At 43.5% G+C, this 22882-nt stretch overlaps 1 protein-coding gene across 1 annotated transcript in view; it reads right to left on the bottom strand.

Moving 5' to 3' along the window:
* Positions 1 to 22882, bottom strand: part of pola1 (polymerase (DNA directed), alpha 1) — a 373540-nt gene that overhangs the window by 135801 nt on the left and 214857 nt on the right. The window contains exon 34 of the mRNA XM_038802241.1: positions 21248 to 21379. Within this exon, the coding sequence (XP_038658169.1) occupies positions 21248 to 21379 (132 nt within the window). The remainder of the gene's footprint in view (positions 1 to 21247; positions 21380 to 22882) is intronic.

Here is a 22882-nt window from a genome sequence, read left to right as displayed (position 1 = left end):
ATGAATCCTTTCATTGCTTTTATCTGCATTGTTAAATTTTTGAGACATGAACCCTTGAGCAAAGGGTTTTACAGTAATGACTCCCAGTCATCTTCCCCAATTAATGGAAGTATTGTAATGCAAATGAAAACCATGGACAAGAGATGGAACTTGGTAGCCATTTGAAGTACTGGCAAAATTCTAGCATGCTATCTTAATTAATGTAATAATATGCCATTGGGATATTAAATGTTAAGGATCAACCTCATTGCCTAAATATCTTAAAACTTAGTACGTTTTTCATTTTGGACCTGTTAATGTTGAGGGCGCTGCCATTAGGGGTGTGTGAAATTAGTTCAATTAAACCTTTCTCACCGGTGGTTAATTTTGAATCATATGTTATATTGGACAATGGCGGCACATGAATAACTTGAGTAGAATGGAGGTCAAAGGACAGAATTATTTTAGATAGGGAAAAGGGAAATACAAAAATCTCAGTATAAACTACAACATAGCAATTATAAAGAAAAACAATGCTTTAATTTCTACTTTAATTGCAGTATTCCACATTCTTTTAGTAGTTCTGCTCCCATTCAATGGGTCAAGCCAGCAAAACAAAGGCAGAAATTACAAGAGGTGCGAGATTGCTTGGCTTTGGTCATTGGCTTGGATTAGGGCATAACTTCCTATGCCCAATGCAGGACATCCTTGCATAAAAATATCCAGTTCTTTCCACTCAAAGAAAGAGATGGTACCAAAGAGAAATGCTAGCATAATTCAGTCCTCATAATAAAATTAGAAATAATTACCGAATTAAAGTTAGAACAATTACATCTTTCATTGTTTAAAGCATAATGTCTTGATGCTTATTTATGTGCATGTGGTGCTAATGTAACGTAACAATACAATACCATAAAGAGTAGGACAGGGAAGTTATTCATGCGAGTCACTCGCATGGGGCGATAAGGATCCTGTTGAGGCAGAGATGGCAGTCACACTTGAACCAATGCTGATTTTGATGCTATCTTTCACATGAAATAGAGTAATTTCTGAATTGTACATTTTTACTATTTTTAGTTGCTCAGTGTCAAGCAGTAATCGATCATCGACATAGCTCCAATGAGAGTAAAACTTCCTTTAACCTGACCAAGCAATCTGGCTTCAGTCCAAAGTTCAAAACAAGTCCTGCTGAAGTGTGAACGTTGCCCCTTCCCACATTGGGGTTGACCTGCAGCCTCTAACCAAGGTAACCAGTTTAGTAAGCATTTCTGGCAAAACATGCAAATCAGAAATGTTGGCTCCATCCGCAGTGGGAACAGAGTTGAAATACGTAAATATTTCTTTACCATTCAAGGGCTCATTGACAGCAAGAAATGAAAGTGGTTTTCATCCTATTACTCTGGGTTTAACAGGAAGTCAGGTCCCAGAGGTGGAAAGACAGTGTTCCGATGCTCTGTGCCCAAGAAAATGTGAATAAAATAATTTCCAAGGCACAAATCAAATGCCATGTGGTAGCATTTTACTGTGACTCTGTCACTCATAAGGAAGGCGTTTCTACGAGCAACTTGGCCACTGCAACTATGCCATACAAAAGTGCAGATAGTTTGAATGGTTTTGACAGTTGCTCAATAAATATCAAGATAAAAAAGTGTATGCCAGAAATGTTCAACAGGACAATCAATACGAGCAAGAGTGAGTCTGTCAATTGTACCTCAGAATGCACCAGACCAGGGTTTTTCAAAATGCTGGTCGAGACCGGTGGGTGGGTCGCAGACAGGTGGTGGAACGACTGATCGCGACATTCCTGCGGTAGTCCTGATCGGGAAAGAAGTGCCCAACGACCACTGCCGGTATTTAAATTGAGAATGGTAGTCACAAGATGCCTTTTAAATAAGAACAAAATGAGGCTGTGTGCAGTCTCCCGGCCATAAGTGGCAGCACTGAGCAGGTCACACATTTGACATCACACACCTTGTAATTATGTGCCCTTGGCGACAAATCACGGAGGAGAGCTACTTCCATTTTGGAGCTGCTAACAAGGAAGGCAAGAGGACTTGGAAGATGAATTGTTTTGTTACAATAAAGAGATGGCCAGAGACACATATAGGCAGAGTTCCTACAGACCAGGATCTCACATCTGAATCTGCTGGAGAAAGCTTCTCAGGAGAATACACAGCAGGGCATAGCAGTGCTAGTGTTAGCTCTGTTAGAGCTCCAGGGCCTCTGGTGAACAGCCTACAAAGAAGAAACTTAACTTGGGAACAAAGCAGTATAAAGGTGATTTCTTGAGGTTTTGTCTATTATGCCAATGGAAATAAGGATGCAAAGCCCATGTGTGTTATATGCAGGGAAGTACAGGCAAATGAGTGGAGAAATTTCACATTCTGAAAAAGAGGTGGTGGGTGAAAAGTTCCTTTTGAGGTTGAGACCCCAGAGTCATTTATTAACTTACAGCTGATTCCAAATGAAAAGACTACGCAGCGGTACCTGACCAGTGACAGTACATTAAAAACATCCCAAAAGCCCATGAGGCTTTCAGAATTCTGGAGTAGCATCTCCCAGGTATCTCCAGTGCTGAATGAAACAAGCATTTAGCTGCTCTTGCCCTTAACGACAACCTACATGTGCAAGGTTGGATTTTCCATTCTCACAAAGTGATACGGCACAAAGGAACTGGTTGAAGTCTGCACTTGATATGCACATTGCCCTCTTCTCCTGTGAACCTGATTGGAGTGAGATTGTGAGGACCAAGCTTGGTCCCCTTTTGCGGAGTGTGTCGCAAAGGTCAGCCTGCATAGGTCAAACAGGGTTGTGTAGCGGGAAAGAAAGTTTGAAAAACACTGCACTAGATCCTTATTATTTAATAGTCCATTGGAAGAGTGCTCGTCCATGCTGGGGATGATTCAATAAACTGGAAATATTTAAAGTGAGCCAGAATGAATTAATCAGGATTAAAGGGTATTCTTCCATACTGCACATAACTCAAAATAGAAGGTGCAATCAATATTATTGCTTGTATACATAGAATAAACTAAACTAATCACAATTACTGCTCAATATGAATTGACACAAATTGAATTCCCAAAATTTAAATCATTCATTTAAAAAAAATCAGTATTAATTGATGCTATGTTTCTGGTAATGGTTTTTTGAATTTTGAGCAGACTGCATGTACGAGTACATTCCCCCTTCATCACTATCAAAGGAGTTTAAATGTAACTTAAAAAAGTCATTGAATCCCAACTTTGATGGTTAAAAGGATTCTACTCAAGAGAAGGTTGGGCAATCTGTTTAGCTCTGAGGAGACCATGAGGGTTGAATTGAATTGGGTGGGAGCATGTAGACTCCTACATCAGACTCCTATTTATTGACTCCAGCTCCGCCTTCAACACCATAATCCCAGCCAAGCTCATATCAAAACTCCAAAACCTAGGACTTGCCTCCTCTCTCTGTAACTGGATCCTCAACTTTCTGACCCACAGACCACAATCAGTAAGAATAAGCAACAACACCTCCTCCACAATAGTCCTCAATACCGGGGCCCCACAAAGCTGCGTATCTAGCCCCCTACTATACTCCCTATACACACACGACTGCGTGGCAAAGTTTGGCTCCAACTCCATCTACAATTTTGCTGACGACACGACCATAGTGGGCTGGATCTTGAACAATGACGAGTCGGGATACAGAGAGGAGATAGAGAACCTAGTGGAGTGGTGCAACAACAACAATCTATCCCTCAATGCCAGCAAAACTAAAGAGCTGGTCATTGACTTCAGGAAGCAAAGTACACACCCCTGTCTGCATCAGCCGAGGTGGAGATGGTTGACAGCTTCAAATTCCTAGGTGTGCACATCACCAAAAATCAGTCCTGGTCCACCCACGTCAACGCTATGACCAAGAAAGCACAACAGCGCCTATATTTCCTCAGGAAACTAAGGAAATTTGACATGTCCACATTGACTCTTATCAACGTTTACAGGTGCACCATACAAAGCATCCTATCTGGCTGTATCACAGCCTGGTATGGCAACTGCTCGGCCCAAGACCGCAAGAAACCTCAGAGTCGTGAACACCGCCCAGTCCATCACACAAACCCGCCTCCCACCTACTGACCTCCCACTGCCTTGGGAAAGTGGGCAGCATAATCGAAGACCTCTCCCACCCGGCTTACTCACTCTTCCAACTTCTTCCATCAGGCAGGAGCTACACGCACGAAAAACAGCTTCTTTCCTGCTGTTATCAGAATCCTAAATGACCCTCTTATGGACTGATCTGATTAATACTACACTCCTGTATGCTTCACCTGATGTCGGTGTCTATGTATTTACATTGTGTACCTTGTGTTGCCTTATTATGTATTTTCTTTTCATGTACTAAATGATCTGTTTGAGCTGCACGCAGAAAAATACTTTTCATTGTACCTCAGTACACGTGACAATAAACAAATCCAATCCACCAATAGTGCATCAACATCCCATTCCCTATCCCACTCGATCTGTTTCATGGAATCATTGCAGCACAGGAGGCCATTTGGCCCATCAGCTCTCTGCAAAATTGCCCAACTCTTATTCCATAGCCCTGCAAATGTTTTCCCATCCCCAATTCAATTCCCCTTGGAATCACACTAATGTGACACCCCTATTCAAAACGTGAGAGAGGCAAAAAGTAGGAAACTATAAACAGGTTAGCTTAACCTCTGTGGTGGTGAAGTTGCTGGAGTCAATCATTAAGAAGGAGATGACTGAACATTTGGGAAGACAAAACTCAATCCACCATAGTCAGCATGGTTTTGTGAAGGGTAAGTCATGCTTGACAAATGTGCTTGAGTTCTTTGAGGTGCTATATGAAAGACTGATCGAGACGGTCAGGTCTCAGAGTATTGGGGGTATAGAGTACTAGATTGGATTGAGGATTGGCTGACTGACAGAAAGCAGAGGGTCAGGATAAATAGATCCTTCTCTGGCTGGCGAACCGTAACTAGTGGGGTGCCACAGGGGTCAGTCCTCAGACCTCAACTGCGCACAATCTCTATAAATGATCTGCAAGCAGAGACAGAATGTAACATAGCACGATTTGCAGATGATACTAAAATAGGTGAAAAAGTAGGTAGTAAAGAGGAGATAAAGATTTTACAGATGGATATAGATAGGTTGGGAGATTGGGACAAAATTTGGCAGGTGGAGTTTAATGAAAAAATGAAATGAAAATGAAATGAAATGAAATGAAAATGAAAATCGCTTATTGTCACGAGTAGGCTTCAATGAAGTTACTGTGAAAAGCCCCTAGTCGCCACATTCCGGCGCCTGTCTGGGGAGGCTGGTACGGGAATCGAACCGTGCTGCTGGCCTGCTTGGTCTGCTTTAAAAGCCAGCAATTTAGCGCAGTGAGCTAAACCAGCCCCTCAGTTAAATGTAGAAAAGTGTGAGGTTATCCATTTTTGCCAATAAAATAGAAAGGCAAATTATTATCTAAATGGAAAGTAGATTCAACATGCGTCAGGTCAGAGGGATATGGGTGTCTTTGTTAATGATTTGCAGAAAGTGCGTATGCAGGTAATTAATTACAGCATGTAATTAAAAAGGCAATTACAATTTTAGCGTTTATTGCAAAAGGACTGGAGTATAAAAGTAGAGAAGTGTTGTTGCAATTGTATAGTGTGTTGGTGAGGCCACATCTGAAGTATTGTGTCCAGTTTTGGTCTCCTTATTTGAGGAAGGATGTGGTGGCATTGGAGGCAGTTCTGAGGCGATTCACCAGATTGATCCTGGGGATGAAAGGGTTGACGTATGAGGAGAGATTAAACAGTTTGGGTTTATACACACTGGAGTTTAGAAGGACAAAGGGGATCTGATAGAGGTATATATGATACTAAAAAGAATTGGCAAAGTAAACGTGGACCAAATGTTCTCCCTTGTGGGCAAACCTAGATCGAGAGGTCACAGATATAGGTTGAGAGGCGGTAGATGAACTACTTCTCGCAGAGGGTGGTGTGAATTTGTGGAACTCACTGCCCCATAATGCGGTGGAATCGGAGTCATTAAATAGTTTCAATGACCTAGTTATATTTCTGGAAACAAAACGGGTTAAAGGGATATGGGGAAAAGGTAGGGAGGTGGATTTAAGACCAGAAAGAGATCAGCCATGATCTGACTGAATGGCGGAGCAGGCCCCAAGGGCTGAATTGCTACTGCGGTTGAATCCTTTTCCACCATACTTGCGGGAAATGCATTCCAGCTCCTAACCATTTGTATTAATAAAATCTCTCTTCGGTTGACTTTTTTTTTTTGCCATTCACCTCAAACCTTTGATGAATTGGAACATTTTCTTCCCATCAACGCTGCCTGGACCCTTCAAGATTTTATACACTTTAATGAACTCCAATATATCCAGGTAATTTTTAAAACTGTATTCCTTCATGGGCTGTGGCCGTCACTGGCAAGGCCAGTATTTGATGCCCATCTTAATTGCCGTTGGAACTGAGTGATTTTTTGGGCCATTTTAGAGGGCAATTTAGAGCCACCATGTGGCTCTAAACCAACTCCAGCTGTTGGTCTGGAGTCACATGTAGGCTGGACCATATAAGGAAGGGACACAGATTTCCTGAACCAGATGGGTTTTTACAATTATTGATGATGGTTTCATTACTGAGACTAGCTTTTAATTCCTGATTTTATTAATTACATTTAAATTCTACCAGCTGCCATGGTGACCCGTGAGCCCATACCCTGAGCATTAAGCCGGAGCCTCTGGATGACAAGTCCAGTGACAATCCCGCCATCTCCCTCCTAGGTGAGACTGAAGTTCCTCGTCCCCAGAACCATTCCTGGAAATATTTTCTGCACCTTCGCTAAAGCCTTCACATTCTTCCTGAAATGTGGTGTCCAGAATTGGGCACTAAAGAATTTCAATGGAAAATATACTGGGATGTATAATGGCTTGCCGATTAGCTGCTATCCTTTGCACCTTTGCTAAGGCTCGATGGGTGCGAAGTTTCCAACAAGCTGATAGTCTCACTCAGAAGGATCCTGCATGCCTGGTGGGTGAAGAGGAATTGGTGCAGCAAGGAGTGCTCTTGTCAGGATGGGTAACACTGCTGACATGAAGGCAAACAAACTTTACTTTGCAACACTGACCCAGGCGAGTTTGATGATGGCACCGGAAGCCAAAATCTCTAAAATAGTCAGGTACAGAAATTGACCAGCGCAAGATTGGGAAGTGAATGGTCTTCCTCATATTAAAAAAAACTGATTCAGCATCTACACTCAAATGAAAAGGCCATCACCAAAATGTGAGAGCACTGTAACGGACAGCTGAGCATGAAATACTTTGGTTCCATAAAGCTGTATCAAAGACAGTGAGCTGAAAACACAAGTGTAACAAAAAGCAGTAGGCATGAGGGAACTTCATTCCATCTCATGCCTTTGACTTACATTGCGAATAAACAAACTAAATGAAAGCAACATAAAAATAGGAAGTCTGGAAATTAATTGGAAATACAGTTAGCGTATAGAAGCATTGAGGTGCCTTTTGTCAAGAGCTATCAAATCTAGATAGTTATTTCTCAAAGTGTGCAAATTCTACCATACAACAGATACTGTGCAGATAGCCTACTCTATTGTTAGCCATATTTTATAGCAAAAATACTTCTTACATATTTACTGGTTTGAAAGCATCGTCTGAGTTTTAAAATACCGAAACAACATTCCAGTGACCGTTTCCAGCAGTTTCTAAGATGGCTGAACATTTGCATCACTATTTGGGCAGCAGGGTAGCATGGTGGTTAGCATAAATGCTTCACAGCTCCAGGGTCCCAGGTTCGATTCCCGGCTGGGTCACTGTCTGTGCGGAGTCTGCACGTCCTCCCCCTGTGTGCGTGGGTTTCCTCCGGGTGCTCCGGTTTCCTCCCACAGTCCAAAGATGTGCGGGTTAGGTGGATTGGCCATGCTAAATTGCCCGTAGTGTCCTAATAAAAGTAAGGTTAAGGGGGGGGGGGGTTGTTGGGTTACGGGTATAGGGTGGAAACGTGGGTTTGAGTAGGGTGATCATGGCTCGGCACAACATTGAGGGCCGAAGGGCCTGTTCTGTGCTGTACTGTTCTATGTTCTATACCACTTTACAAACATCAAAGCCATTAAAATGGAGTCAATCTGTCTGCAGGAACCCATCGAAGAGGAAAGTGAATAAGCCACATCACCGGACCCATTTGCAGAATATCTAAGTGGGGAATAAGACATTAGATGGCAACTCCAGACAAAGGGCTCTGGCTGAGAAAGGAATTCTTCCAGTTATAATCTGATCAAAACAAAATCATGCATCTAGAACCTACCAGCTATGACCATATTTATGTAACTGGGCAGTTGATAGAGATCATCATGCGATCAGCCAGATAACCAGAACAGGACTGAACGAAAGAACCAGTGGAAAGGTCCCGGATTATTTCCCTCTCTCTCTCAACTCTATTGCAAGTTTGATACATGTCTGCTAATTGCCAGTGGCGGGTGGATGGTCAGTCATTTACAAATTTAACCCAGCAAATACAGACTCCATAAAGGATAAAACCTCTAAAATCATCTTGATGCGAGATCCAAAGGAACCTTCGAGCTTAGCCCAAAAGCATCCAAGTCATTAATCTACTCGACCTGCATACCTTTAACTTGTACTGGACTACAGAGAGTCTGTTTAATTCATCCATCCCACTTTGTAATGTGTGTGTTTGTGCGCGGGAACTTGGTACGTATGCAACAAAGTCAGAGCGCGTTTATTATTTTTATTTAAACCGGGTTTAGGTACCATAAATACTATCCTCTTTGCTTTTCAAAAACTGAGGGACAGCTGTCTGCATGTGTATTTACAGTCATAGTTAACGCTCACCGAATTGGCAAACGCATCCTTTAAAAATCCCCGTCAAACGGCAAGTGGGAAAAGAGGGGAGCCATCCTCCTCACTTTATCATAGCACTATGGTTTGTATCTAGTGCAAGTAGCTACAATATAAACAAATTGCCTGTGAACTATTGACCAGCTTACTGATAACTTTATTCTTTCGAATAAAGTGTAACCAAGGCATAAACACATAATAACCTCAATTCACCGCATTCTTTTCACATTTTATATGCAAATACATTGAGAAAGATATATTCTAGTAAAGCAAGGGGGCGGGGGGGGGGGTCCCAGTTAGCTCAATTGGCTCGATGTTGAGTATGTGGTTCAAAATGATGCCAACAGCGTGGGTTTGATTTCCATTCCAGCGGAGGTAGACTTGGCACCTGCCTCCTCGCCCTGCCTCTGAGAGTGGAAAACAATGGCAAACCACCACTGACAAAAATTGCCAAGAAAACAGTTCAGAATGAAACATCAGCAGACAATGAGCCAAGAATCTGCCTTTGGGCAGAGCACATAAAACAGGACGTACCGAATGCGCCATATGCTGCTTGATGTTACATTTCTTTATTTAAGTTCATTTAACTTTCTAGATTGGCACTCAATCTTTGGTTAAGTCTCTAAAAATACAAGGCTGCAAAAATGCTAGTGACAATTTCTGCTCGGAAAGTAAGAATGACTACCATAATAATAATACAATAGTGTTTGCTGGTGCCACAAGTTGGCTTACATTAACTGCAATGAAATTACTGTGAAAATCCCCGAGTCGGCACACTCCAGCGCTTGTCCAGGAATTGAACCCGGGACCCTGGTGCTGTGAAGCAACAGTGCTAATCAATGTCCTACCGTGCCGCCCATGTAAGGGCAGTCGCATCCTCACACAAATTAGATACAGGTTACGAATCAAAATAATTTATGAAATGCTCGTCTGACTTTCCCCATCCTCATGCCAACAGCAGCCCCCGAGCTTGGATACGAGTCCAAGCAAAAGGTAGGATAAAGCATAAAGATCAAAAAGGGTAGTTATGATTTTGTGAGAAAAAACAAAAAAAAAGCAAATCCAAGGTTAGCATTACTGATTAAACACCAGACAACTTTCATCCATTCCCATCGAAGCTTTCCAATGGAATTTTCACCCCACTAGCGAGTGAGCCAGCACACGGAAGTATGAGCGAGGGGAGGACCACGGCACATCGGGCCAAGGCTGGCTATGACAGATCACATACGGCGACAACGGCACCGGAAACAGCCATTTTGGAGGCTCCCAAACAAAGGGAAACCCTGGACGCAGGCTCACATCCACAAGGCAAGTATGATAACTTACATTAATACTGCAATGAAGTCACTGTGAAAAGCCCCTAGTCGCCACACTCTGGCGCCTGTTCGGGTATACAGAAAGAGAATTCAGAATGTCCAAATTATGGTTGACCTCGCAGCGGGGGCTGGGGAACCAGAGACCCCTCCACCGTCACCAGGTTCGATTCTCGGCTTGGATCACTGTCTTTGCGGAGTCTGCACGTTCTCTCTGTGTCTGGGTGGGTTTCCTCCGGGCGCTCTGGTTTTCTCCCACAAGTCCCGCAAGATGTGCTGTTAGGTAATTTGTACATTCTGAATTCTCCCTCCGTGCACCCGAACAGGTGCCGGAATGTGGCGACTAGGGGATTTTCACAGTAACTTTATTGAAGTATTAATGCAAGGCTACTTGTGACAATAAAAATTATTATTATTAATTGCCGATGAATGTACATGCTGATTACTGTGTGTCTTTGCCATTTTCCTTCTTTTGGTGCGGTTTTGTAATATGTAACTTATGAATTGTTAAAGATGTGAAAACCCAATAAAAACACGAAAAAAAGGAAATGAAAGGAAAGGCACATGTTTTTCTCCCCTGCGAGTCAGCAGGAAGCAACTGTCTAGACTTCCTCAACAAAATCTAAACAATCTTTTACTTCATGGAGATCTGGGTAACCCATTCATCAACATTGTTTAATGTTTGAGATGGAATTCATGTATTAGAAGTGTATACTTCCTCAATGGGTGCATCCCAACAATCTACATCTGAACAAGACCAGGAGCAAAGGTAAAATAGCCATTATTGACAAATCTTGATTTTCCAGTGTACCCTGACACATGGGATAAAAATAACTTCTTCCTGCTTGATTACTGAGATATTATGATGCTGTTCCAAACTCTCAATTTGCTGGAATTAATTTCTTGAACGGAAGGCATTCATTCCTTCTTTTTCTTCAGCGATCATGGTCTAACGAAGATGAATCTCAAGATACTCCCTGCTACTGGTTGTGGGTTCTTTGGATTCTTGCGTGGCCGATGCGCCCGATACCAGAGCCACATCTTTACCCGCACACTTGGAGGTGTTTCCGAAAGGTGGAATTAACCACTGTACAGGGCCTCAATCGTTCTAACCAAGGTTTTTGCTTCAGTCAATTGGAAAATACGATGGAAGACCCTGTCAAAGGCCAGCTGTGCAGAGAAATTAATCAACGTCCTCAGACTCCTCCACGACAAGATGTCGATGACAGTCCTCAATGACGGAAATAAGACGGAAACCTTTTGAGGTATAGACAGGAGTCAAGCAGGAAGATCATCGCCCCCACTATTCATCACATTGTTCAGAATGCTTTTTCCCAGTGGAATGGACATCGTCTACAGGATGGACAGAAAACCTTTTAACCTCAACCAGTTGAAATCCAAGAAGAAAACAACACTGACACCACTTGTGAAACTTACATTTGGTATTGTCATCTCCACTCTCCCAGAAGGGAATCTCCATGCCATGATTGACACCTTCGTGGAAGCATACCGAATAATCAGTCTCAGCCTCAAGACAAGTACTTTACCAACCCACCCCAGGGCAAGATCCAGTTTCTCCCTCCATCAAGATCAATGGAGAAACCCTACCAAACGTGGAATATTTTCACAACCTGTGGAGCCACCTCGCATCTAAGGCTCACATCGATGCGGAGATTCAACTTCATATCCATCCGCAAACACCTCCTTCAGACGCCTAAGGACGAGTGCCTTTGACGACTGCGACATTTATGTTGACACCAAGATTCTCACGTACAAGGCAGTCGTCCTTCCAATGCTTCCATATGGCTCAGAAACCTAATCTATATACAGACGCCACTTCAAGGCCCTGGAGAGGTACCCATCAACGCGGTCTGTGACGGAATCATAAATTCCATCTAATATGGTGAGATCTATTTTTGTGCAAGTGGTATTTGACGTTGCTAACACATCTTGCATACAGCACGATTTGCTATATGTTGAAATGGGCATTTAGAAGCATTAACTACCTCTTTTGCAACCTCAACATCCTGACATAATAGATAATGCCTCAGGAACCACTACTCAAGATTTACTTGCAGCAGTCACATTAATAAGAACGTAATAGGAGCAGGAGTAGACCATACAGGCCACCGAGGCTGCTTCACCATTCAGTACAAACATGGCTGATTTTCAGTTTCAACTCCACTTCCCCACCAGCTCCCTTTAACCCTTAATTGCCTGAGGGACCAGATATTTGTCTATTTTAGCCTTAAACATATTCTGTTTTTTTAGAGCAATTAATGAGCAATTTAGTGTGGCTAATCCACCTACTCTGAACATCTTTGGGTTGTGGGGGTGAGACCCTCGCAGACACGTGGAGAATGTGCAAACTCCACATGGACAGTAATTCAGGGCTGGGATCAAACCCGGGCCCTCGGCTGCGTAAGACAGCAGTGCTAACCACTGTGCTGCCGTGCTGCCCTTCTTAAACATATTCATTGATGAAATATTCATTTTCTAAAAAATGAATTGAGAGTACCCAATTCATTTTTTCTAATTAAGGAGCAATTTAGCGTGGCCAATCCACCTAGCCTGCACACCCATTTAGAATTCATGTGCTTCAATGAGATCATCTCTCATTCTTCTAAACGCCTGAGAATATAGGCCCAATTTACTCAGTCTCTCATCATAGGACAACCTCGTCATCCCAGGGATCAATCTAGAGAACATTTGCTGTACTGCCAACAACGCAACTACATATTTCTTTTAAGTATGAGCAAAGCTGCAGGTAAAGTGTGTGTCGCAATTGGAATCCCCAAGATTGGCATTGGCTTCAGGACTCAATATTATGTAGTCCGAATTCTGCATGTAGCCAAAGAAAAATGTTCAACCTCAAGGATCTTGATGCAGTCTTATGGCAACCACTTACTTGGAGCTGAAGAAAGATCAAAGTTGAACGTGCTCCAACTTCAGTTAATTTTGTTTCCCGACATAAGATTGAAACAAGCTGGTTTAGCACACGGCTGAATTGCTGGCTTTGAAGGCAGACCAGGGCAGGCCAGTAGCATGGTTCAATACCCGTACCAGCCTCCCCGAACAGGTGCCGGAATGTGGCGACTAGGGGCTTTTCACAATAACTTCATTTGAAGCCGACTTGTGACAATAAGCGATTTTCATTTTCATTTCATAAGGGAGGACATGAAGGCAATACAATCAGGTGAAGGTATCACTAAAGAAAGATATTTTGAAAACACAGGGGCATTGATATCAACCTGAAGTCAAGTGACTGTTGCAAATTTGTCTTACTCACCTACACATCACATCAAACATGGTATTACAATTCGGAAATTAGCAGAAGTAAGACTGTCTTAAGAATCAGTAGCTTGGCTCCGTTGGTCGTTCTTTGATCTCAAGATTTAGAATGCTGCGTTCACTCTCCACTCTGGAGATTAAACATAAACTAGCTTGATGCACCAATTCAATTCAGAAGGGCCGCAGAATTGTCAGACGTACTGCCTTCAAAGACGTGCTAAACCAAGATATGGGGAAGCAGTGACGTTGTGATATTCTCACTGGACTGGTGATCCAGAGACCCAGGGCAATAACCCAGGGGACCTGGGTTCAAACCGAATCTAATAAATACCTGGAATTAAAAGTCTAATGATGACCGTGAAAGCGTCGTCGGTTGTCGTAAAAAACCCAGCTCCTTGAGGAAGGAAATCTGCCATCCTTACCTGGTCTGGCCTACACGTGACTCCACATCCACAACAATGTGATCGACTCTTAAATGCCTTCTGCAAAATGGCCTTGCAAGGCATTCAGCTGTAGCTAACTGCTACGAGGTCCATAAAAGGGAACAAAAGCAGATGGACCACCTGGCATCGACCGTGACACTAGAAACGACAATGGCATCACTGCCCTGTCGACCCTGCAAAGCCCGCGTTACTAACATCTGGGGGCTTGTGCCAAAATTGGGAGAGCTGTCTCACAGACTAGTCAAGCAACAGCCTGACATAGCCATACTCATGGAATCATACCGTACAATGTCCCAGACAGCACTATCACCATTCCTGGGTATGATCTGTCCCATCGGCAGGACAGACCCAGCAAAGGTGGCAGTACAGTGGTATACAAGCGGGAGGGTGTTGCGCTGGGAGTCCTCCACATCGACTCTGCATCCCATGAAGTCTCATGGCGTCAGGTCAAACATGGGCACGGTAATCTCCTGCTGATTATCACGTATAATCCACCCTCAGCTGATGAATCAGTACTCCATGTCAATTACCACTTGGAGAAAGCACGGAGAGTGGCAAGGGCACAGAATGTACTCTGGGTGGGGGACTTCAATGTTCATCACCAAAAGTGGCTTGGTGGCACCATTACTGCCGAGCTGGCCAACTCCTAAAGGACATAGCTGCTGGACTGGGTCTGCAACAGGTGGTGAGGGAACCAACAAAAGGGAAAAGCATACTGGATCTCATCCTCACCAACCAACCTGCAGCAATGCATCTGTCCAAGACAGTATCGGTAGGAATAACCACTGCACAGTCCTGTCTTTACTTAATCAGATAAGACTGAAACTCCTGCTGCTGTGCCTAATTTAAATTCGGTGGGGTGTCCGTCCACTCCTTTAATGCTGCAGCATTTATTTTATGTTTCATAGAATCGTAGAATTTACAGTGCAGGTGGCCATTCGGCCCATCGAGTCTGCGCCGGCCCTTGGAAAGAGCACCCTACTCAAGCCCACGCATCCCGATCCCCATAGCTCAGTAATCCGACCTAACCTTTTTGGACACGTCGGGCAATTTAGCATTGTCCAATCTACCTAACCTGCACATCTTTGGACTGTGGGAGGAAACTGGAGCACCCGGTGGAAATCCACTCAGACACGGGGAGAATGTGCAGACTCCGCACAGACAGTGACCCGAGCCGGGAATCGAACCTGGGACCCTGGAGCGGTGAAGCAATTGTGCTACCGTGCTGGGCATCTGTGAGCCATCAGCATCAGTACTGTACTCAGCCACAGTCTGTAACCTCATGGCCCGGCATATCCCCTACTCTATCATTACCAAGCCAGGGGATCATTCCTGGTTCAATGAAGAGTGCAGGTCAGCATGCCAGGAACAGCACCAGGCACACTGAAAAATGAGATATCAACCTGGTGAAGCGACAACACAGGCCTACTTGCATGCCAAACAATATAAGCAACAAGTGATAGGCAGAGTAAAGCGATCCCACAACCAGCGGATCAAATACAGGTTCTGCAGTGCTGCCACATCTAGTTGTGAATAGTGGTGAACAATTTAACTCATTGAAGTGGAGGCTCCACAAATATCCCCATCCTCAATAATGGAAGAGCCCAGCATAAGGGGCTGGTTTAGCACAGGGCTAAATCGCTGGCTTTTAAAGCAGATCAAAGGCAGGCCAGCAGCACGGTTCAATTCCTGTTCCAGCCTCCCCGACCAGGCGCCGGAATGTGGCTACTAGGGGCTTTTCACACTAACTTCATTTGAAGCCTACTTGTGACAATAAACGATTTTCATTTCTTTTTTCATTTCATCTGTGCAGAAGACAAGGTCGAAGCATTCTCAATAATCTTGAGCAAGAAGTGCCAAGTGGATGATCCATCTCATTCTCCTCCGGAGGTCCCCAGCACAGTATTTAGCCAATCTGATTCATCCCACGTGGTATCAAGAAACAGCTGTGGGCACTGGATACTGCAAAGGCTGTGGGCCCTGACAATATTCCAGCAATAGTATGGAAGAGTTGTGTTCCAGAACTTGCCGCACACCTAGCCAAGCTGTTCCAGTACAACTACAATACTGGCAACTCCCTGGAAATGTGGAAAATTGTCCAGGTATGTCCTGTACACAAACAGCAGCACAAATCCAACATGGCCAATTACTTCCCTATCAGTCTACTCTCAATCATAAGTAAAGTGATGGAAGGAATCATCAACAGTACTATCAAGCGGCACTTATTTAGCAGTAACCTGCTCACTGACGCTCAATTTGGGTTCTGCCAGGGTCACTCAGCTCCTGACCTTGGTTCAGACATGGACAAAAGAGTTGAACTCCAGAGGTGAGGCGAGAGTGACTGCCTTTGACATCAAGGCAGCATTTGATCGAGTATGGCATCAAGGAACCCTTGCAAAACTGGAGTCAATGGGAATCAGGGGGAAACTCTCCATTGGTTGGAGTCATACCTACCACAAAGGATGATGGCTTTGGTGGTCGGAGGTCAGTCATCTCAGTCCCGGGGCATCACTGTAGGAGTTCCTCAGGGTAGGTTCCTAGGCCCAACCATCTTCAGCTGCTTCATCAATGACCTTCCTTCCAACAGAAGGTCAGATGTGGGGATGTTCGCTGATGATTGTACAATTTTCAGCACCATTCACGACTACTCAGATACCGAAGCAGTCCATGTCCAAATGCAGCAAGACCTGGACAAGATCCAGGCTTGGGCTGAGGAGTGGCAACTACCATTCATGCCACACAAGTGACAGGCAATGACAATCTCCAATAAGGGAAAATCAAACAATTCAATGGCATTACCATCACTGAGTCCCCCCTATCAACATCCTGGGGGTTACCAGAAACTGAACTAGACTAACCATATAAATATTGTGGTTGCAAGAGCAGGTCATAGGCTGGGAAGTCTGCCGAGAGTAACTCACGTCCTGACTCTCCAAAGCCTGTCCATCATCTACAAGGCACAAGTCAGGAGTGTGATGGAACACTCCCCATTTGCCTGGATGCGTGTAGCTCCAACAACACTCAAGAAGCTCGATACCATCCAGGACAAAGCAACCCGCTTGATTACTACCCCTTCCACAAACATTCACACCCTCCATCGACGATGCACAGTCACAGTCTGTACCATCTACAACATTCAATGCAGGAACTTACCAAAGCTTCTTAGGCAGCACCTTCCAAACCCAAGACCACAAACACAAACTGTTTTTCCCGATACTCATTTTTACCAACCGACCGACTTTTGGGACCCATGCAGGCCGACCTTCACAACCATGCAGGCCGGCCTTCAAGACCCACCATTGTTTCTTACCTTTAATGCAACAGATGAGCCTACTTGGTCCTCACGATCTCACTGCAATCAGGTTCACAGGAGGAGAGGGCGGTGGCATATTAGGTGAAGAATTCGGCCAGTTCCTTTGTGCTGTGTTCATCTTTGTGAGGACGGAAATTCCAACCTTGCGCATTGTGAAGGGCAATTTGTTTTACTCAGTACTGGATACTCTTCGAAGATACTACTCGAACATGCTGACAACCTCATGGACTTTTGGCGTGTTTTTAATGTGCTGTCACAGGTGAGGTGCAGACAAGTTCAATCTCTTCATTTGGAGTCAGCTGTAAGTTAATAATTGACTCTGGGGTCTCAAACTGAAAAGGATGTTTCACCCACCTCCTCTCTTTAAAATTTGAGACTTCTCTTCTGGAAAGTAGCAGTAGGTGGTGCAGTGGTTAGCACTGTTGCCTCACAGCGTCAGAGACCCGGATTCAATGCTGACCTCGAGTGACTGTGTGGGGTTTGTACTTTCACCCCGTGTCTGTTTGGGTTTCCTCTGGATGCTCTGGTTTCCTCCACAGTCTGAAGATGTGCAAATTAGGTGGATTGGATCTGCTAAATTGCCCCAAGGTGGGGTTCCAGGGATAGGGTGGGGGATTGGGCCTAGGTAGGGTTCTCTTTCAGAGGGTCAGTACAGACTTGATAGGCCGGATGGCCTCCTTCTGTACTGTGGGATTCTATGATTCGATGAAAACTGTTGATCAACGCAGCCAGATGCGACTGAATAAGGCTTGCCAGTCTATTGACAGTTCCCTTACTAACGCTGTTTTCTTCAATGTGTCAAAGCAGTGTTTCTTCGATGTGTTGTAGCATTGTGGGGACGTTTAATAGTTTTGGCTTTGTACTCGCACTTGCCAAACTTTCAGTAACTTTTGTAAAGCATCTATTTCTTCACAGTGCCAAAAGCAATCATCATCCTACCCTTGCAATTTGAGGTTCAGTTTCTCTAGAATTGAAAAGTTGTCTGCAAGGTAATATACAGATAGCATCGAACTCTAATTTGCTTCCCTGCATGTAACACACATGGGTTTTGCGTCGTGATTTGCATTGGCACAATTAACAAAGCCATACCTCAATAAATCATCTTTATACTGCTTTGCTTCCAATTTCAGTTTCTTCTTAATGAGTTGATTACCAGAGGCCCTGAAGCACTGCATACACCTCACACCAGCACTGGTTTGTCCTGCTGTGGACTCTCCTGGCATCTCTCTCCAGCAGATTCAGTACTGAGATCCTGGCCTGCTTCTCTCTCTGGACCTCTCTTCCCAATTATGAAATGACCCATCTTCAGCTCTTCACGGTCTTGTTGCTTGCATGCTGACAGCTCCTTGATTTTGCACCCAAAACACGGACGTACAGGGCATGTGGCAGCAGTGTAAGTGCTGGCGCGGAACCTGCTCTCTGCCACTGCATCTGGCCAGCATTCACAACTTTAAAGTTGGTCGCAGCTGTTGGACGCTTCACCTGCGATCGGCAACGCTGTGACCTATCGCTCCACACCCCTCCCAACACCCGTCCGTGGGTACCGTCCCCAGGTTCAAAAGTCCTGATCTAAAGGACAAGGGCAGCAGGTACCAGGGAACATTGCCAAATGGACGTTCCCCTCCAAGTCACTTACCATCCTGACTTATAAATATATTGTCATTCCTTGACTGTCACTGGGTCAAAACCCTGGAGCTCACTCCCTAATAGCTCTGTGGGTGTACCTACAGTACATGGACTGCAGTGGTTCAAGAAGGCTAGGTCTTTCACCACCTTCTCGAGGGCTATTAGGGATGGGCAACAAATGCTGACCTAGCCAGCGAAGCCCACATCCCTTAGAAATTATTTCTTTTAAAATCTGCTTAATCTTATGGATCCCATGGCTTCATCCAGCATCAAGGAGTTCTTAATCGACATTTCTCCCTCAGAATTAAACTGAGAAGTCATTCATTTTATTTCTGTTTGTGGCATCTGGTTGAGTATAAAATTTCTGCTTCATTACAGCATTCATTATATTTGACTAACAAGCTAACTTTGAGACGTTCCTGAGAGAAACAAGATAACATACTATATTTAAAAAAAACTATTTTCATAAAAAGGAGACATGTAGGTCACTTTGTTTACAACAAGACTCAGGACACTAAAATCAAATTTTACAATGTTGAAGCCATCACGAAACTACTGCCATTTACCAACACGTTCGTCAACAGTAAAACATTGCTGCGTAAAACAAGTTAACTGCCCCCCAAAAGAAGTTGGACGTTTTCTGAATCGGAGAGCTGGCTCAGTGAGTGGAAGCAGCGGCCTCAAATGGTTTAACTTGAAAAAGTTGAAAAAGATTAAAAAGTTGAGGATCCTGTTTTTAAATAGGTTGCATGACAATACACACAGAACTCCTACAGTGCAGAAGGCAGCCATTCGTCCCATTGAGTCTGCACCGACCCTTCCAATGACCACTCCACCCAGGTCCACTCCCCCTCATCACATAACCTAGCCTACACACATCTGGACAGTAAGGGGCAGTTTATCATGGCCAATCCACCTAACCTGCACATCTGTGGACTGTGGGACGAAACAGGAGCATAAGTACACATGGGGTATTAGGGTAATTACCATTAAGGAACAAATAGCAATCTGACACTAATACAAATATTAGCTGCTGGAGAAAGGAAGAGAAAGCGGCTGCCATTTTCAAACTCTTTCAAAGGGAGGAAAGTTTGGGTTGGGTTGTTCAGTTTAAGAAGCCAAGGTGGGATATGAAACCTCTTAAAATTTGCTCAGGATCCCATCTCAGATTACTAAAATTGTTTTTCAGTTTTCTTACCCTGATAATTTTCCACCTCCAAAACAGAATTCCAGTGTACAAGTTTAGTACTCCCTTCTTAATACCTGCAGTGACAAAGATGTTTTCCTGCCTGGAATAATATAGAAATTAGCTGGAAGAGGAGGTAAATACAGTAGATACCCTAGAAATCAGGAACACACATATAAATCACTGCCTTTAGCCAGTCATTCTTATTAAGTAAACCTTGTGCAATGAATAATTGCAGGCCTGTGCAAGTGTGATGCTCCCTTTACACCACTGCTCCAAATTAGTGCCTTACAACATGATTCTACTGAAACGGATACTGGTGAATGTGACATACTGAAATAAAAAGCCAGTTACACAAGTACTGCTTGCGTTCTGGACGGAAAATATAAATCCTAAGCTGCCTTTCTGCTGCAGTTCTTTGCCTCAAAGTATTTACGGAAAAGTCCAAGACAGGCACTTCAATAAAAGGAAGCAACCAAACAAACTTCCCAACAACACTCGACAAGAGCTGCATCCATTCTCACTTTCTTCTACAATCACTGCACAGAATTTATAATTACCAGTTCTTTGCTTCTATTGTAAGTGTAATAGACTAAAGAGCTATCACAGCCACATTTATTTTAAAAGCACCAGCCCTGGAGTGTCTACTAGAGGGCCAAATGATTAACACAAACGCTTTGTCAGAATGAAGATGTAACAAGCACCGCCCAGCCAAAGGATGAATTGAATCAGTGGGTTATCTTTCAGATTAACCAGGGCATTTAGTAAGGAAAATTTCATGAAAGTGTAATTCTTAGCTTTCATGAATCCACGCAGCAGGCAGCCTGCCAACTGTCAAGCTGGTGAAATGTTCCTGCTTCAAAAAACATCCCCTATTCATTTCTTAGTTTAGATAAGCTAATGCCTCTCCTGCATAAGCTTATTTGCAATGCATACTCCCTTTTGCCAGCAGAATAAGGCATCGTTTATATAGATCAATTTTAACATTTTCCAAAGAACACCAAATATACTTTCTATGGAATTAAAACATTTTTCACAAGAGCACTCCTTCATTTAATGTGAGCAGCATCATTCAAGATTTCTTAAGCACAACTGAAAATGATAGTTCAATTGAATTCACTTAAAAGTATCAGAAAAGCCATAGGATAGATTTGAATCAGTGATCAATCGACAAGGTTCTGTTCTATAGTTCTATACGATATCTACAGATACTTACACTGTAGTATCTTTTGATATGTCGCCGGATGTCCAAAGTTAGCTTGTTACGCATCTGTACTTCATACTGAACAGGCAACGCTTCACAATCAATATTACTGCAGTGAAGTAAACTGGGTTGGATCTGCTGCCCCTGATACAAAATGGAAGAGACACCCGTGTGAAATATATAATTATGATTCATAACGTTTTAGTGATAGGAGAGAACTTCATTCCTAAGCAGTCAAGAACCAGTAAATGAGACTTCTTCTGTACTCAAATTGATCTTTTTACCATGTGCTACACTTGAAGGTGTAAGGGATCCTACAGTGATGCACTCTTTGAACAACTAGCCCATCTGCAAGTTCTCAATGTCCACACAATTAACTCTCTATCTTGTTTACAGCTATAATGAAGCAAAAAGTCAAGGATTTTGCTCAGTACTATTGCTCTGTGCCAGGCCCTACTCCTTACTTTCCTTAAGTAACCGGATTGTTTTGACTGAAAAAATCCAAAACATCTGCTGCTCCACTAGATCAACTTAAAATAATTACTTTTAATTTAGATAAGGACTTCTTTGCTTTCAGATCCAAAGTCTACAAAGACGCCCAATCTCATAATTTACTGTGTGTTTAAAACCCTGGAAAATAAAGGATGATTACATATTTTTCTATGGTTTTAGGTTTAGATCCAAGGTCACAAAAATATCTGGCACCACTGTTTGATAGGAACGCATCCTCTTGCGATTGATGGCAGAGGAGGACAACATTCTAGAGAATGTCAAGAGCAGTTTTTTTTTAAACAGGGGTGGGTCAGGGGGGCAAAGAGGAATAAAATCTCTCAACATTAAAAATGCAAAAACTAAAGAACATTTGCTGCCCCAGAGATGGTGCTTTTTGGGATCTCAACTTGCCTGTCTTAACTTTCTCAACACAAAAACTTGAGAGCTGCTCAGATGATATGTGGGGTTTGAGCAGCATCATATTTTGAAACCATCAGTTAAAGAATTAAACCCCGAGGAATGAGAAGACTGGAACTTTCTCAGTAGCTGTTTCAAACTACAGACAAGGAAAAGCAAGGGCTTGATATACAGTGACACTCAGCTACCAAACACCAATGCAAAAAAAAAAACACTTGCCTTTTTTACACTATTTGTGGCAATCCAAATGATTTCCCATGCTTGATACTCAAATTTGTGAATATAAATTTCAATAGAAGGAAAGTTTGGAATGCTGAGTTCATGCCAGACATTGACATTCCAATAAGGTTTCAGCATATAGCAGTTAGTAACTTATAGTTAGAGAATGAAACACATGCCAGGAGTCCCGAATGTGGGGTGGGTGTTCTGAAATGGAGGGTTGCCCTATCACTTGCTTTATTGGTTTTGTAATCCCCCCTCCCAGAAAAGGGGATGTTTGGAGGTGGAAAGGAATGGTTATTTTTCTGAGCAGCTTTTAGAAATTTGCTATTGACTTCTATGTTTCCCTCATTGGATAGCAACCTGTGTTTTCTGCACGGGAGTGAGTTGCTCATTTGGCTGCCGCATGCAAACAGCAGCAGCAGAATTCTCCGTCGGCAGGATCCTCCGGTCCACCGGCAGCTCACCCACGCCCGCGGGTTTCCCGACGGCATGGGGTGGGCACAATGGGAATCGTCA

Source organism: Scyliorhinus canicula, chromosome 7, assembly GCF_902713615.1.
Source record: "Scyliorhinus canicula chromosome 7, sScyCan1.1, whole genome shotgun sequence".
Lineage (NCBI taxonomy): Eukaryota > Metazoa > Chordata > Chondrichthyes > Carcharhiniformes > Scyliorhinidae > Scyliorhinus > Scyliorhinus canicula.
Note: the sequence above shows the minus strand (reverse complement) of the source record. Positions and strands in the feature narration are given on the sequence as shown.